General features: G+C 33.1%; 1 protein-coding gene across 1 annotated transcript; it reads right to left on the bottom strand.

Moving 5' to 3' along the window:
* Positions 1-220: 220 nt before the first annotated feature.
* On the bottom strand, positions 221-15,989 carry LOC145610331 (ADP-ribosylation factor GTPase-activating protein AGD12-like). The gene is made up of 9 exons (XM_081665658.1): positions 15,726-15,989; positions 14,628-14,718; positions 14,181-14,262; positions 11,406-11,481; positions 10,958-11,121; positions 10,484-10,631; positions 9,855-9,971; positions 3,208-3,303; positions 221-655 (listed from the first exon to the last, which is right to left on the bottom strand). The coding sequence occupies exons 2-9, from the start codon at positions 14,662-14,664 to the stop codon at positions 374-376; spliced, it is 1,002 nt and encodes a 333-aa protein (XP_081521784.1). The 5' UTR covers positions 14,665-14,718; positions 15,726-15,989; the 3' UTR covers positions 221-373.
* Positions 15,990-19,393: the final 3,404 nt, after the last annotated feature.

The raw sequence follows: 19,393 nt of genomic DNA, 5'->3' as shown, positions 1-19,393 counted from the left end.
GGAAGTACAACGCTGTTGGCCTATTTAATAACACATCAATCGATTTCATGATTAACTTGCAATATCTTAGAAAAAATTATCAATACAATAATTTAAAGTAAATCTCTCTCAATGAATGCTTTCAAAAAAAAAAAAAAAAAAAAAAAAAAAAAAAAAAAAACTCTCTCAATGAATAGATGTGGTTTTAAAACCAATAGTACCCACTAGGAACTTTCAGTGATTATGAAACAGATCATTAACAAATTAAACACAAAGGACATAAGATATAAAACTGAAATCTCACAATGGCGGTTATTTCATCTTATATTGTGAAGTTCATATTTTTTTTTTCTTTTCCCCAATCATTTACATTCTGGGGTTTAATATTAACTGATTATTGCTCAAGAGGCATCCACTCCACTTCTAATTCTAGCTCTCCAGATTCGACGTTCTGGAGCTTCAATTGCATCTCCTGTTTAACTTTACCATCATCAATATTAATAATGCTGTCTTCTACAAGGGCATTATCATGTGATTTCAACCATTTCCCAATCTGCATATTACCAAACATTCCTGGGTCTCCATAAGCCATCGCCGAGGTTATCAACGGCTGGATATCGATCTCGGCTTCACCCATGATGTCATCAGCTGAGAATGTATCATGATCAAACACTTTCTGCATTGAAAGACAGAACGAAAATACCAACCACAGAGTGCATCAGATACATAAATCAATAATTATTTGGCACTTTGGCAGTAGCAGTACTGATGTACAATTAATCCATGAGTCAGTCATAGGCCATGTCAGCTGCAATATAAATATCATATGGTATCATAAACATTGTATGTTATCACAAAATACCTTTCATATTAGGGAATAGAATTTTAGGATAATCATTGCTTAGTTAATCATATTGAAAAAAGAAACACATGGCATCCTTAATACTATCTTAAATCCTATTTCCCAATTTAAATGTTAAAAAAATTCTTTCCACATGAAATCTTTCCCTATATGATCAAAAAATTTCCATCAATTATCATCTATTGATTTAGCTAATGTGCCAAAAAAAATTATTTAATTCTGTTTTCCGTACAACTTTTAAACAATTTCCGATAATTGAAATTCCCTATGCATGGGTTCCAATTTTTAATCATCATTTTTTTTTTCTTCCCAAAAATCACATTTATTACATAAACCCCCTTTTTTCCTTTTTTTTTAAAAAATTTTTTTTGAAAGGCAGTCCCCCTTTTATACTTTTTTTTGTATGTTATTTTGAAAAATGAGACAATTTATTGTAAAATTTCAAATATTTATTGTTTCAATTGTTTATCTCTCACTAAGATTCACTTTTCTGAATTTATTCTCAATTCCAAATAAGAAAAATAAATAGAATCAGAGGAAAATAAAAATTCTAATCCACATGCAAAAATTTTAGGTACCCAGAATTGAAATTGGTGGTTCCAAAAACAAAAAGAAACCCGATTTTTCCAGATAATATAGTTATGAACCGATTGGATATTCTATTATCCAAAAAATACTGCATTCCAAATACAAAGGTTGTTGAATGTATTTGTTCAGCTAAAGAAAGAGCATTATTGAAACCTTTAATCTATAAAAAAAATAAAAAATAATAAATAAATAAATAAATAAATAAAAATAACAACAACAACAATAATAATAATAATAATAATAAATAAATAAATAAATAATAAGAATAATAATAATAATAATAATAATAAAATAACAATTACAATAATAATAAATAAATAAAATAACAATAACAATAACAATAACAATAACAATAATAAAAATAAAAATAAAAAGAAAGAACTATTTAAAAAATTTCATATATGGAGTATATAAGATCTTTATATGCATACGTTTTGTACTACGTATTTTATGAACTACATGTGCAAATAAAAAAAAGTTCAAATTCAATATGCATCCATTTTCTAGAAACATGAAAAATGATGCTAGATAGAACATCAAATTATAATTATAAGAAAATACTTACACATGCAGTTAAAAATAGGAAATTTAGTCAAAAACCACCTTTTAAATCCTTGTTTTTGTGAAAATCCACCTTTTAAAAAACGTCATAAAAAACCACCCAATTAAAACATTTTTGTTGTAATTCACCACCTCCTACAAGAAAATGAACGTTAACTACTAAAGATTAAGTGGTCATTTGTTCTGTTGGTGGTGACAAATCACAACAAAAATTTAAAATTATGTGGGTTTTTAAACTATTTTTTTGCGGTTTCCACAAATATCCTTAAAAATATATAACATTTATCTTCTTTGCTTTATTACATATATATATATATATAATCTTGTAGCCGAAAGTTCCAAGTCCGATTCTAAGATTTTATGATTCAGTTTAACAAGTTCCAAATCTCAAGTTGGAACTAATCCCTACTACTTCCAGTTCAGATTTCTAAGAAGATTTCTAAAAAACGTCATAAAAAACCACCCAATTAAAACATTTTTGTTGTAATTCACCACCTCCTACAAGAAAATGAACGTTAACTACTAAAGATTAAGTGGTCATTTGTTCTGTTGGTGGTGACAAATCACAACAAAAATTTAAAATTATGTGGGTTTTTAAACTATTTTTTTGCGGTTTCCACAAATATCCTTAAAAATATATAACATTTATCTTCTTTGCTTTATTACATATATATATATATAATCTTGTAGCCGAAAGTTCCAAGTCCGATTCTAAGATTTTATGATTCAGTTTAACAAGTTCCAAATCTCAAGTTGGAACTAATCCCTACTACTTCCAGTTCAGATTTCTAAAATACGACCTTGTACTTTGTTTTTTGACCCCTAAACACATTTAAGCTAAGCTATCAACAAATTTTAATCAATTTATTTTGAATAATAAGATCAAATAAGGGCCAATAAGAGTTTTTAGCTAATACAGTGCAGTTGGTCTCACTTCTAAACCTGAGAACAATTGATTCAGCTCAATATTTTTATAGGAAACTACTGTGTATACAAAATTGAAGGAAGTAAATTAAATCCATAATAATCAAATACTCTGAAATAAAAGTAATAACCAACATCAAGAATTTATTTACAATTATCCATATGAAAAGCAAGTTTCACACTATTGTGCCACTGAATAGATAAAAGCAACCCGCAGGAAAAGCACATTGCACAAATAACAAAGTAAATAAGAGCACCTGATGGAGTCATGAGAGAAGAAAGGGAAGAATTACCAATTTTACAGATCCGTATCGTTGAGGTACAGAAAGCATAAGCTCCTCGTTCCAAATTGGATTCAGATTGCTCTTTACAACAGATGTTTGTACAGTCTGGGACAGTAAATTAAGAATTTGAACATTGGGAAAAAAAAGAAAGTATATACAGCGCTGGTTTATATAAATCTATGCTAACCGAAAAACCAAGTGTGACACACACCAAAAATATCAGCCTAGAGGGCATCAACCCTTAGGGTATGCCACCGGGGAGGGGGGGAGGCAGAATGCATACAGAATCATGCGTCAACCCCACAAATTCGAATGAAAAGGTTCTTCTTCATAGATCCTCCAGTAAGACAAAAGTCAATTATAGTACAAAACCAGGGATACCCAGAACGCGGTTTGTGGCCACACTCCAGGTCATTTGTCCTGCAGTACTTTCCCATACCGGTACGCAAAGGTTCACATATTGGATAATCAAAGGTGAAAAACCATATCATTGGTCTGACTTTAAGATTTTCTCTCAAGGATTAGAGTGATACTTAATATAGTTTTTTTTGTTACATTTTCCAGTTAAATCTTGAATATGTAGATCATTAATGACAGATGGTGATGGTAACCTACGGTAGAAGAAGCTGAATAGTGTTACAAATAGTAAAATATGTTAATTATTTTTTATGATTAGTTGATTATTTAAATTGAATGGAAACAACCACCCAAATATCCTTCCTCTTATCTATTGGAAAGAAGACCCTTCTTTTTCTTGTATATTTTAAGAACTACACCTATAGTGTTTTTTCTTTCTTTTTTTGTTTATTTTTTCAGGAATTTTCTTTCATTTATTAACTCCCTCCATATTTTATAACTTGCTCCACTTTCCTTTGCAGTCGTATTTTATTACTTACTCTACTTTTTTTGTAAACTTTTAACAATAATTTAATATTTTCCTTTACACTAGTGATCTCATCATAATTTTTTTAATATTTTTCATATTTTCTCTCCTCCTCCCCACTTATACCCACTTCTGCTTTTTCAGTTTTATTTATTTAACCAAACCAACTTTCATCATAAAAATAATACTTTCTACTATTCATCCTAAAACTCCGTATATGGAGAAATGGAGCAAGTTATAAAATACGGAGGGATTATCAAAATGGTTTACAATTGTATAAATAACTAGGAGTCTTACATTGTTCAAGCCTGAAGTCTAGCATGGATATCAATCATTAAAAATAATCCAACTTCCCGAGTACTTTAGCAGTTGTTTTCCACATTTTTGTTCCATACCAAGTTTCGGAACATCCCATGTTCCATGCTACATTGTCCAAATCAGAATTTTAACTCCAAAATCTGTTAGCTTTAGCAAGGGGCAAAAGACTTCACATATTAATTTATTTATGTCGACAACCGTTGCACGAAATATAAGACGTTTCACAACTTGAAACGGGAACAGGAACTTGGATGTTGGAACACAACCTCTAAAGCACCCATGACATTGGTTTAATCTATAAGATTGTAGTTTATGCTAGGTTATCAGTATATATATATATATATATATATATATATATATATATATATCCGGTGAGAATAGCTTCATATGTGAGAATTCATACTTATATGAGAACTGATTTAAAATTTAGAACATGTGAGTAAAAATTTAGAACATGTGAATAAAAATTTAGAACATGCGAGTTAAAATTTAGAACATGTGACTCAAATTAAAATTTTGAACATATGAGTAATAATTTAGAACATTTGTGTGAGTAATAAGTTTAGAACATCTAATTTAAAAATTAGAACAAATGATTAAAAATTTAGAAAATTTTGCTTTATGAAATTTTAAATATACTAGTAAAATTTAGAACATCTGATTTAAGATTATGAACATGTGAATAAAATTTTAGAACATCTGATTTAAGATTATAAACATTTGAATAAAAATTTAGAACAAACTAATATAGAATATAGAAAGTGTGAGTAAAGTATTTAGAACATACGAGTAAAAAAATAGAACATATGCTTTGAAATCTGGAACATATAATTAAAATTCTTAGAACACATGTTTTAAAATTTAGAACATATAAGTTAAAATTTTGGAATAAGTTATTTAAAATTTATGACATCAAACTTAACTAATTTATGGTTTAGAACATGTGAGTACTAAATTAGAAAATTTGATTTAATTTAGAACACCTCAGAAAAAGTTTAGAACATCAGATTTAAAATTTAGAACATATGAGTAAAAATTTAGAACATAAAGAGTGTTCTCACATATGAAAAATTCTCACATAAGAAAAATTCTCACATAAGAAAAATTCTCACGAGAGCCTTCCCCTATATATATATATATATATATATATATATATATATATATATATATATATATATATAGCTGTAAACCCTTGCAATAAAAAATAAGTACAGAGTACTTATTAAAAAAATTAAAGAATAATAAGGGTCTACCTTCCAATAACAAAGAGTAAGGATACATATGGTAGCTGCCCACATTTAATTTAAATAAACAAATATTAATAAATAAATAAACATATTTTAATACTATTCACCATCCCCCATTAATGATCACCATCTTAAACATTTAATATGAAAATGTAACCAAAACAAGTTTTATTGTAGTCATCTAAAATCTAAAAGATGATAAACCTTAAGTCGAATCACGATATAATTTGCCACCATTGGCGAGGAAATGGTATGTGAAAGGACCAGGTTCCAAGACTGGATCGCGGAACGTGGCCACGTACCACGTTTAGGGTATCATTGATGTAAAAAAAATAAAGAGGAATAAAACTAATAACCTATATTTATTTATTTCCCTCTGCTTGCTTTAATGAACGCATTAACTTGTTCCTAGAGTAGTTATAAGGGTGTAAGAAAAGGTGGATAAAAGCAAGACAGATCAATCAATCAATCAAAGCCTTAATCAAAAGCAAGACAGATGCAATAAAAAAAATTTAAAAAAGAAAAAAAAGAATAAAAAGTGGCTGCGTGTATAAATTAAAGTTATATACACCAAATAGTACTGAACTTTGGCCAAAGTTTAAATTAGAGTACTGAACTTTGAAATGTTGCAACTAGAGTACTTCTGGTAGAGTACTAAACTTAGTAACCTTCAACAACTGATTACATATAAATAAAAAGGAAATTTTGACTTTTACCACCAAAAAAAATCAAAAAATTGTTTTTTACCACCAAAACTTCTAAAACTTTTATTTTACCACCAAAAAAAATTCTAAAAATTGTTTTTTACCACCAAACGTCAAGAAAACCGTTAAATCTAACGGTTTAAAAAAAATTTCTTTGAATTTCGTGCGCAAAAGATGTTTTTCATAGGTTTAGGGGGGCACTTTGGCCCTTTGGGTCCAATTTGAGGTCAGAATTGACAAAAAATGATCGGAAATGCCTCGTTTTGCGTGTTCACGCAAATCGAGGTTTTTTTAAACACACAAAACGAGGCATTTTCGAACTTTTTTATCAATTCTTACCTCAAATTGGACCCATAGGGCTAAAGTGCCCCCCTAAACACTTAAAGAGCATGTGTTTGACACGAAAAACGAAGAATTAAAAAAATTCCGTTAGGTTTTTGACGGCAGGTGGTAAAAAACAACTTTTAATTTTTTATTTGGTGGTAAAATAAAAGTTTTAGAAGTTTTGGTGGCAAAAAACATTTTTTTGATTTTTTTTGGTGGTAAAAGTCAAAAAATCCAAATAAAAAAAAAGGAATATTAATATTTCTGACTAAAATAAAAGCAAGGTATCAAAATAAAAACAAAATTTTCTGATTTTCACACTCTCAAACAAAATTTACTCCGATCCACCTCAATTTTGCTAATTGATTTTTCTGCTACCAAAGAACAATTTCAATTCAATTGATTTGATTATAGGAATTCAATTCAATTCAATTGATTTGATTATACGAATTCAATTTCTTATTTGATTTGAGTGATTAAAAATTGAAAAATTGAATTGTTAATTTTGATGATTCAGTAAAAATTGGAGAAGGAAAAGCATTTTGGGCTGATTTGGGCCATAAATTGCTGTTAATGGCAGCTGCTGTGTGCTTTGGTTGGACTGATGGAGAGGAGCTGCTGTTGCGGCGGTTTGGGGGTCGTGGCAGTGTGTAATTGTCGATTTTTGGTGAGAGGAATATTATCGATGTATGAGGATGCATGGTGCAGCTGCTGTGAGGTATGCGGGCAAATTTGTGAGGCGTGTGAAGGTTGGAGAAGCCGTGTGGAAATCAGCCATGGTTGTTGCGGGGTTTGAGGTGTGTGAAGGTTGAAGAAGCGGCAGGTGAATTACGGTGAGGAGAAGTGCAGGTAAGGAAAATTTGGGAAATGGGTGGGGATGTGACTGTTTGGCGGGGAAGAGGGTGGGGATGGCTCCAGCAAACGGGAACGGGAATGGGTGGGGGCTAGTTCAGTTGGGGAGAGGAAAGAGGAACAGAAGGTGGCTTTTTTTTTAATCATTAAAAAATCAATTAATTATTGGGAAATTCTTAGTGGTAACCCCCAACTTGTGTAACACTGAAATGGTAACCCTCATCTTTATTTATTATACAAAATGACTCTAGTTAAGAATTTATTCTCACTTATAACCTTATTTCACTAAATGGTTAATTTAAACCAACTATGGTTAGGTTTTTTTTTAAAAAAAGAAATTTTAAAAAAAAAATCCACCAATCACCTTCAAATATGCTAGCCACCGCCACCCCACTTTACTGCCAGCGACACCAACCAAGGACCCACGAACCCTTCTTGACCATCGCCTCTCCTTCCTCTCTGTCCTTTGACAACACCAAAACCCACAAACGCACACCATTTTGTACACCGACCCAATTATGATAGTAGGTGGCAGTTTTGATTTCGGTTTAGGAGGGATTCGGTTTCGGGTCTGGGTTTAGGGGAGGGTGGTTCGAATTCGGGTGGCTTGTCAAAGGAGAGAGAGGGCGGTGCGGCATGTGACCCTAGCTAGTGTGGGTCGTGGGTTGAAGGAGAGAGGGAGGGTCGTGGTCTGGTGGGGGTGAGGGAGTGGTGGCGGCGACTGGGTGAGGGTGAGGTGGAGGTGTTGGCAGCGGCTGGGAGAGAGTGATGGTGAAGGTGGCTAGATTGTTTTTTTTTTTTTTTTTGGTTTTTCTTTTTAGTAAAAAAGAAAATAAAAAATAAAAAATAAAAAAAAAAAAGTCTAACCATGGTTTAATTTTTTAACCAAATAAGACTCATTAATGTCATAAATAGAATAAATTTCTTAATGAGGGTCATTTTGTATAATTGAAAAATAAGAGGGTTACCATTTCAGTGTTACACAAGTTGAAGTCACAATTGAGAATTTCCCTTAATTTTTTTATTTTTAAAATATGAAAACCGGATACAATAGGAACCAATCGGTTACAGGTGGTTTATATTGGATTCTTTACCTCCGGTGACCGTTGGAGTACTCTTATTGAAACAAATTGAAGTTCAGTCATAGAATAAAATCTCGGCCGATATGTTGCATTGCGGAAGTTTTGTAACGGAATTTCAGGCTACCGTTACGAGATTTGTCGTTTTGTAACAACCTTTTAAAAAAGACCGAGTTTCAACCGCGACATCTGAATCTCGTCCGATAAACCTCCAAATCGCCCAAGAAATTGTTGCCGGGTGCTCAAAAGAGTGAAAGAGGGAAAAGCTGAAAGGATGGGGTAGGAATAATAGAACAGCTGGCAATTGGCGGTTCTTGGCAAAATAAATTGCTGCTCATCAAGTTAACTTCCTTATTTTACTGTTGACCCCATCATTCTCTATAATTCTATAAAGTACTTATTTTTCTTTGAAAGATCGAAATGCCAGTAAATGGAATCACGTGATGATCTTTTTTACTGTACAATCCTAACTAAGGTCATTCTTTTTGACATTTTATCTATCAGTAGTCCATTTTACATTATTGTATAAATATTATTATATTCTTATTTTAGGTATTAGACAAAGGAAATCAATGGATATTTAAAATTTTGTATAAGAAAATAATTTTTATTATTTAAAAAAAAATACTACTTCAAAAAATCAAAAATAAAAAATTCTACCGCGCTGACAGTGACACAGTCCGTGATTATCGCATCGTGTCCGATACCGCAACAATGCAACCGAAACCGCATTTTTATTCTATGAGTTCTTTACTCTAATTGATACTTTTGCCAAAGTTCAGTGCTGTTTGGTGTATATAACTCGTATAAAATAAGTAGATAAAGTTGGAGAGAGTGGAGTGCAAAGGTTTAATTGTAGTAAACGAGGGGGGGAAGGGGGGGTAATATAATGTAAGTGAAAGGAGTTTTAGCAAATAAAAAACCTCAAAATGGAATGCGGGTACATTTTATATTATTAAAGGAAAAAGAAAAAGAAAAAGAATGAAAACCTCAAAATAGAATGTGAGCACATTTAATATTTAAGAAAAAGAAATCTCAGTGTGTATGTGTGTGCGGGCATGAGGGTGGGGGTGTTCCAACATGTCAATGAAAACATAGATAACCATACAATAATATAGTCATTTGCTATGAACACGAAAAAGCTGAAAGGAGTAACCAAACAGGCTGTAACTGATAACTGCAATATCCAATGAGATTTTATTACTGCACCTTGAAATAATTACCAAAATGTTAAGTTTGCGTAACTCACCTGCTGCCCTAGATTAAGGACAACATAAGGATCACTAGATAACATGTCTCTGACGGCCAAATTTGTCCCTTTTACTACTTTAACCTTCAATACTCCAATAAATTCTACCATTCCTTCCTGTTCAACAAGTTCATATATCAAAAGCGTGCACTAGTTAGACATCCTTTCATTATAGACATAACTAACGTAATGACAAAGTTTCTTAATCATATCAAAAATCAATTTGACAATTAATACCAAAAAACTTGGAAAGAAATCAATCAGAAAAGTATTAGTCCTATGCTCTTATTTCAGAATTCAACAAGAGCATTCAAGCACAATAGCTAAACCTAGGTTGGTCCAGTGACTCCAGTAACTATCCTCGTCACTCTTAAGGGGTATTAAAATATGAAAAATTCACAAAAATACAGTAAGACAGGAAAACTGCATTGTTAAAAGGAGGTTGAGGGCACTAAGTAGCTTATCAAAAATAGTTTACCATACTAGCCCCTCAAAACATGGGAAACACTAATTGATAGCTTTGGTTTCTGTTTTAGAACATTATAAATAATTTTTTTTCCCTTCACATTACAGTTCAAGATCAGCAGCAAGAAGAATACGAATAGAAGAAACTAAAAAAACAAACTTACAGAGCTTTCCGATACTTTTGATGATTGTGAACTTCGGAAACTATTCATTAGCTTCTTGGAAAAGCTTGGCTGAAGCGAGGTCTTTGTAGAAGACATTGAAAGAATTCGCAAGCTAGGTTTCAAGAATTCCTGAAGCTCATACTTAGATCTACATTGACAATTGACAAAGTTTATAAATAGATACAAAGTGCTCTGTTTCCACCAAAGCCAATGCTATGCCTATTTATATGAAAAAATCATTGAACCTCAACAGCCACTTTACAGTAAATAGCTAAACATAAAGTGTTAAGTGTCATACAGTCATGCTAAATGTATTGAATTAATCCAAACATTGCGACTTGAGCATAAAGGATAATATGTAGAGTGAGACATAATAAAGCGTTAGAGATAGGCAATTTAGAGGGGAGACATTTGTCTAAATACTGCATATTAGATCTGGTAACAGCTATTTGAAAGAGAATTCAGGCGACAAACCTGATGAATCTCATACGATCATCATGACTAGCATCAGGTCCAGGCTTTGAGAATCCATCTGGAATAAAAGCCTCATATATTGCATTAGCTGCAGAATTTCCGCCAACCTCAACCATCGCATCAATGTCTTCATCAGACCACTCATCTAATGTCACAGATAAAACCTGAAATAGAAACAAATAAAAAAAACAGTTGCGCCCTGAAAAACCGCCATTGATATGGGAGGAAGTAATAGAAAAATATTTACAAATGAGAAAATTATTTTATAAAAAAAAAGATTGGATATTGTCCGTTTGCATTACCTAATCTTTTCCTCAAAGTGTGTGCTATGAAGGTGTGTTGCAAATAAAATAAAACAGGGAAAGTATAAAATAAATCTACTAACTGCTGAAATTGGAAAAATTATTAACATACTAAGATGATCAATACAATGTACTTCTGCAAGTACCTTTGATATATGAGTTCCAAGGCTTCTATGCACACCACAACATTTTAAGCATATAAAAACTCCGATATTTGCAGATCTGAAAAAAAAAAGAAGAATCAATTCTATGATAAAATCAGCAAGCTGAAAAGAATAAAAACAATTCACTAATATGTTACTATAAGTGTAGAAACGCAGAATTCTTCTACTTGATATTGCAACAAGTTAATATACTTGGACATGCTGTCGAAAAGAACTAGAATGCGTTTAATATTACTACCTCCGTTTCATGTTTTATACAACTTTGGAATATTTTTTATCTCACAAATAATGCCCAAAGTTGCAAAAAACATAAAACGGAGGGAGTATAAAAATTAAATCAAGCATATATATTTCTCGGTAATAGTCATGCATATGGTACATCCCAATTACCATCCCCAAGGTTTATACCTTGTGCCAAGGATATTCTAATATGTAACATTCATAAATAAAAAGACCAGCATTAATGTTTAAATTAAATAGTTACACTAAAATAATAACCATTTAGATAAAAGCAAAATGTTACAAAAGGATCATGTGAATAAGAATACATACAACACTATTGAGTATTGACTGACCATACGAGAAAATGCGTTAAAAAGAAAGAAATGTAAAAGTAAAACACTATAATCCAAATTCAGCCACTATGTCCAAGGAGAATATACTCCCTCAGTTTCATAATAATCACAACACTTAGAATGTGCTAATGCACAATTTTGACCATCTATAATTACAATTACTTCCTCTTTTTTTTTTAATTGCGCCCTTTTCTTTTCTTGAAAGTTTGCATATTAATTGCACCATTTCTTTATTTGGTATGTTTTCTTCACTTTTTGGCTATGTTCACTGTTCACACACAAAATTCCCTACTTACCCTTGTTCACGTGTGATAACAACCATTATTACCACACCTTTTCTATCTCTTATTAGCTTTTTTCACATGGGCACTTTTCACATAGTCTGTCTTTTACATGAGTATAAGTGGGTATATGAAAAGGAAAAAGTGAGTATAAGACTATAAGAGGGGAGGAGAGAAAATGAAAAATATTAAAATGGGGGCCCACCTAGCGGGAAGAAAAATAGTAAAATATTATTAAAAGTTTCCAAAAAAGGAAATAGAATAAGGAATAAAATACGGCCGAAAAAGGATAGTGAAGTAAGTAATAAAATACAGAGAGTACCAATTAGTAGCCAGTACTCACTTTTATACCATTGTGTTATAAGTGTGCTAAGTTTATACCCTTGTAACCCTGTATGAATCATGTTTGGTAACACCTAAATATAAGATAAGGTAAGCCATATTAACCGACTTTATGGGTTGGTTGGTTTGCTGTTTATGAAAGAGCAGCAGCCAATTTGATGTTCAGTCATCTCCAAGTCATCCCAATAGTCACGAGTGCTGTACCCAGTTTTAGTGAGATGTCCTGGGGTAAAGAGCAGGACCAGACGTATTTAGGAGTACTCGACCTGCACCCGGTCCATCCCCGGTAGAGGAATGCCTGATGTCAGGCGTACCCATGCCTCATGAATTATTGCTACACAGCCTCACAAAAGTGAAGTAGGATAAAAGATTTCTTAAACCTGTTCTTTACAATGGACAGTACAAGGGATAAAAAGCAGCACATCTGATGGATAAATTCTAGTTAATATGGATACATAAGAATATAATTACTTGCGCCCATAAAATTACCAGGCCCATCAGGATCATATGTCCAGTAGTCTCTTTGAGGAATACACACACTGCTGGATGAATGCCTTTGTGCAGAAATTCCAACAGCATTAGAAACAGTAGGGGGCTATACTACTAGTACTAGTGGATGCTTCTTGGAAAAAAGGGTAAGAATGACAAAAGAATGGAAAGCTGCTATCCTAAGCCTAAGGGTGTGTTGAGTATTTGCAAAGGACCCAACACAAGCAGAAATTTAGCAATTTTACAAGCACAGAAGGATCACGAAGAGAATCTATGTACTTAAAGCCCATAACCTTGCAGTTGCTGTAAACCGTTTACTTGCATACCATTCTTGCCTACCATTCACTAAGTTACATATATGTAGGCACACTTGCATACCATTCACTAAGTTACATATATGTACAAACACACACACGCACGCACACGCCCACACACACAACTCTAGGTACAACTTTAAAAAAAGCCTTTATAGATACATTGAGTTTATGTTGCATATACAACAAGCATGCACTGTACACACATTACATAATAATATCTTTGCTTCCTTATACTTGATCTTGCGTCTTTAATTCTAAGAAGCACAGATCTGAATGCAAACAAACCTGTAAATTGCAACTTCACTCCAAAGTCCAAACAATTATATAACTGAGGTCTGGGGTTGAACATTTTAGAAGCAGGGGATAATGGGGTACACATTTAAGAGAAAAATGGGCCGGAGAAATATGGCCATGACCGAGTTCCATGATAGAGAAGAAAGTGAGGAGAGAGATGGAGAGAAATACGTGAAGCTATTTGGGTTCAACCACAAGATAGTGACTGCGGACAAAGATGTACAAGGATTGTATCGAAATTAGCCGAATTGCCATTAATGAAATGGATCGAGTGTCTTCAGTTAAAAGTATTAAACTGTGAAATTTCTTCTCGAAGAACTGGTGCTTCTCAAAAAAGCATTAAATAGCCAACAAGAATGACATTGAAACTAAAATGAGCATTGAAAGGAAAAAATTCTACAAAAGGAGTGTAGATAATTAACAATATTAATTTGTTAGAATCATAACAGAACAACTTACGCCCATTTAGGATCTGGCGCACTGCAATCAGCACAACAGCGGTTATCCTTTTGAAGCAGTAGATCCTTAAGCCTTCTTTTACCTGAATATGGAATGAGGTAAGATTTCAAACTTGCTTTGCCAACCCTCTTGCAATTAAAAAAATAAATAAATAAATAAATAAATAAAACATTTCATCCAATAGCTCCTGAAATTACGACAACAGCAAAATGACCTAGTACAATTTGCATTCTAGATAGAAATGTAGGGTTCTCCAAGAGGTACTAAGCATAAAGTGTTGACCCTAATTAATCTAGACTAGTAGAGAGGTTCATAACTGCCTCTTGCATTCATTAATCATAAACCTTGGAGTTGGTTTTAAAAACCTAGGCAAGAAACCCCAACAAGTGGAGATAAGAAGTTTGGGGATTTCATAACGAGGAGTTATTTGCAACAACATATAAGTACCTGAGGTGGGTCTACCAAGCTCTGAGCGGTTATTCATTGCTTTATTTATAGACTCCACTCATCCAAAATAAATTATCTTCCTGATGAGAACCTAAAAGATTATCCAATAAAGACAAGAGTGAGAAAACATTTTAAATTAACCACAAAGCAATTGATGTGAAGTCTTCACACGATTATAGTGTTATTACAAATTTATAGACTCCACTCATCCAAAATAAACTATCTTCCTGATGAGAACCTAAAAGATTATCCAATAAAGACGAGTGAGAAAACATTTTAAATTAACCACAAAGCAATGGATGTTAAGTCTTCACACAATTATAGTGTTATTACAAATTGTTAACATGTTTCTCAGATAAGACTAATGTTATAGTATCATGCTATTCTCACAATGGCAATAATAACAATTGCAGAGGGTATTAAGTAGTTTTTCCTCCATCCCCTCGCTACAAGAAAACGGCTTATCAACAATGGCCGAGAATAGTCGGTATATTGTCAAAACCCGTCCAACACCCACACCACCATGGAAAACCCCCCCACACCCACTGCCCCACCGCAACCCACCAACACAACCGAAAAACAACCGTCCAAAATTAAAAACTGATTATCCCCCTTTTTCTTTCTTTCTTCCTCCAATAATTTACAAAAACACACACAAAATTCAATCCCACCCACAAAAAAAGAAAAAGAAAAAAAAGAGAGAGAGAAAACTCACTTTCTATTTACTCTCCTTCTATAGTATAAATCATGAAATCAAAATTCAAAAAAATTTCATCTAATTAAATACCCAATTCAATATCCAATCCAATCCAATTCACCCAAGTTTACAATTATTTATTCATAAATCTTAATCCAATCTCACCAATCTATTTCGTTTCATCAACCCAAATTCCAAAAAAATAAATAAATAAAATAATTTTTTTTCAACCCCACATGCAAATCAATTTTTTCTAAAAATTTGAAACATCCATTTTACTCCGCCATGACAAGGCGGTGTTCTCATTGTTCAAACAACATTCACAACTCTGGACCATGCCCAACTCAAGAAAAATAAACTAAATTTACAATTACATAAAAAATATAGATCGATATTGTAACCTTGACTTTTTAATGTGCGTTTTGCTTGCGGCGATGGTGGGCTTCCGCGGTGGCTAAATGGTGGCGTGGAGCGTGATGCGGGGTGGCTGGATTGTGCCTCAGTGCGATGCGCGCTGGTGATTTGAGGAGAGAGAGGGGGTAGAAGAGGAAGGAGACCGGAAGAGAGGAGAGAGAAAGAAAAGGAGGAGGGGCAGCTTTTAGATGACTAGTAGTCCTATCGCGCGCATTGCGCCGATAGTCAAGCGTTCTCCTTCTTCATGTAAATATTAGTTAATTACATGTATTTGTAAATTGTTTAGGATATATAGATAAGGGGTTATATAATGTCTAAATGCAGAATAAATTATTTTTTAAAACAAATTATGTTCCAATTTTGTCTTTGTTTAACTTAGGGGCCGTTTGGTCGGGGGTAATTAGGAAAGGGAATGGGAATCAAGTGGCTTGATTCCCTTTGTTGATGTTTGTTTAACACTTTTAATCATACCCTTTACTCTCCTCATTACCCCAAATCCTTCCAACTCCATTCCCCACCCCCCCTAGACTTTCTCATTCCCTTTCCCTACCCACCTTCACACCACCACATCACCACCTTCACACCTACCAACACCACCGGAAAACCAGCCCAAACCACCTTCGACCACCGCCGAGCCTCCCCTGACCACCGCTGCACCCCCCTCCCCCGCAAAAACCACCCCTAGCCCCACAAAAATCACCCCTAGCCTCGCAAAACCCAGAAATCTAAAGGAGAAAGTTCCGATAACAGAGAGAGAAATGAAGATAGCAGAAAGCTCAAGGTCTCCAATATGTCCAACGAAGATATTAATGAGTGAATTAGTACCAAACTGACATAGTATATTGAATACTATTGGACCACCAATTTTCCACAGTTTCACGGATTCCGACCAATAAACCGACGTCGCATCCTTGAAACTCGTTACCGGTGGATAATGTCCTTCTTCTCCGGGAACATTTACGGCGGTGATAAGCGGCTCCGACGTATCAACGTCGTTTAACAATGGTGCCTCCATTTTGGTTTTCTTGAGCAATTGGTGGGTCTCTTCATGGAATGACGGCACTCGATGCTCACGCTGCTAGCGGCGGCAAAGCGAGGGGAGGGCGGCGAGGGGAGGGGGATTGTAATACCCCGTATTTTTTATGTATTTTATAAATTATTTATTTAATTATAAAATATATTTTGGATCAAACCATTTTAATTATTGGATTATAGATAAAGCAAGTATTTATATTTGGGTCAACAAGTATTTAATCCAAATGTAGCCCATCTTTCTTATGAACCCAATCATCCTACTTTTACTTTTGGGCCACCTATTTCATCATTTAAAGTCCATTACTTTATGAAGCCCAAACCTACCATAACCTACTCTACACTATAAATACTCCATTTATCCCCAAAAATTTCCCACGCAAAAAGGTTAGTCTTATTTTCTTCCCTTTTCATTCCTCTTTTCATTCTAGCTATTTTGATGATTTTATTTATGGGTTTTGGTTTTAATTATTCAAAGTATGTTTGATTAGTATCAAAATTATGTTTTGATGATTAAAGATTGTAAATTTTAAATAATAAAGTGTTTTATTTTTAGATTTCATAAAATTATAAGTTAGGGTTTTAAATTTATTAAAGACTTGATTTTTAGGGTTTTTATGAACAATTGATTTAGGGCTTTTATAGTAATGATATTTTGGAAATTTTGGTGATTATAACTACTAATTAGTTTAACTTAATTCCAGATTATTTTGAACACATAAATTCGTGTTTTAATTTTTAGATTCCCGTTTGTTAATATTAATCCCATTTTAATCCCGACTAGGTTCTAAACTCATCCGATTTTGACAAAAAAGTAGTGTTTTCCATGTGGAAACAACGTTTTAAAAAAGACTCACTACCTTTGGTAGTGAACACCACCCTCTCGTGGCCAAATACAGCCTCTAAGTATGATTTTCGGGCAGTTTTTGATTTTTAACGAAGTTTTTTTAAAATTTTATCCTTGAGTTTAAAGGGTAAGAGATAATTTAATATTTCTATGGATAATTTAAGTATAAAGATGTATTTTGATGAAGTTTTGAAGTGGTTTTTGATTAGTTTAAAATACTGGAATTTTATTTAAAGTAGTATAATTGTGATTTTAATAAAAGGGTGTGATTACTTATTAAAAAGGATTTTAATTAGGGGTTTTTAAATAATTTTCAGATTATTCTAAATAGTTTAAAGTGAGTTTAAGTTGCTGGAAATTGTGTATACAAGAGTAATTAATTTAGTATTATTGTCCCCTTTATGTAGGAGACTTGATTCGGAAATTGTTGTAGTATTTTCGGCCACTTTATGGGCTTAATTGAGGTATGTTCGCGTACTTAGCATAATTATGTTGACGTAGTAGCATGCTAAATGTGTTTGATTGATTACAAGTAATATCATGCTAGGTTTGGAATGAAAATTATGATTTGGATGTTATTGGTGAATGGATTATGAAGCATGATTTATTTGTGATGGATTATTGAATGGAAAATAATAGCTTGGAATATTATTTATGAACCACATATTTATTTATGGCATGATGGAGAGCATGTTTGATTAAACTAATTGTTTAATTTGGTTTGGATTATTGAAAAGGAATATTATCATGGTTCATATAATTTTTATTGATACTTTAAGCATGAGGAATGAGCTATATAAGTGTCTATGTACACAAGGAATAAATAGTATGTTGGTGCCTTTGTGCACTTAAGGTGTTTTTAACACCTAGGGATAGGATTTTTGGCGCTTTATGCGTTTAAGGTGTCTTTGACACTGAGGTAGAATTAAAAAGGGTTCAACATTAAATAATATGTGGTCACTAATTATTCAAGAATTAAATTGGTATGTTTGATTGATTGAATTATTATCGATGATTGAATTGTTATGCTTTGAGAGTCATCACCAAGTCTAATAACATGTAAATAACGTAAAGTGAAAGATATTACGCACCAAAACTCTTGGAACGTATATACCTTGAATATGAACATATGGGGGGAGTTATGTGACTTTATATTTGATCATAACTTCTAACGGAGTACAGGACGATGTATATTCCTTTTTATTATTATTATGCGCTGGAATTCCGCCACCTATGTGTGGCACAGGTTTGTCGCTGGCACGGTTAGCTCCCGTGTCAGTTAACCTCAATTTATTTGGGGGAGGTATAGTTGGAAACCCGTTCGATGCGTAATCAACGCTAAATGAATTATTTAGTGTCTAGTATAAGTGTCTTGTTGATTGTTGTGAATGCTTGTAAACAGGTGCATTGAGGTAAGCGTGTGTTGATAGGTGAAAGCATGTTAGTGTGTTTAATTACGCTTATGTACTCAGCTTTGCTGATTGTGTGTGTTTGTGTGTTTGGCCATGTCTTTATCTTGGCCCTATGATGACCCATTTTTAACGGAGAGTAGTAGGGACAAGTGGAGATAATCTTTTCAGGTGTTGAAGCATATTCATGACGGGGCATGAGTGAAGAGCGAATCATGCTAGTTTCTATTAGTTGAGATGTGGTTTATTGCTTTCAAATATTATATTATGTTATGCTTATGAGACTAACGCAAAGGTTTTCGTATTTTAATTGGTTTTGATATGGGCCTACAATGGTTCCAAGTTGTAGGTTGATTTTATTTGACTT

The sequence above is a fragment of the Chenopodium album genome, chromosome 24, assembly GCF_948465745.1.
Source record: "Chenopodium album chromosome 24, dcCheAlbu1.1, whole genome shotgun sequence".
Classification (NCBI taxonomy): Eukaryota; Viridiplantae; Streptophyta; class Magnoliopsida; order Caryophyllales; family Amaranthaceae; genus Chenopodium; species Chenopodium album.
The sequence above is the reverse complement of the archived record's forward strand: the minus strand, read 5'-3'. Positions and strand labels throughout refer to the sequence as shown.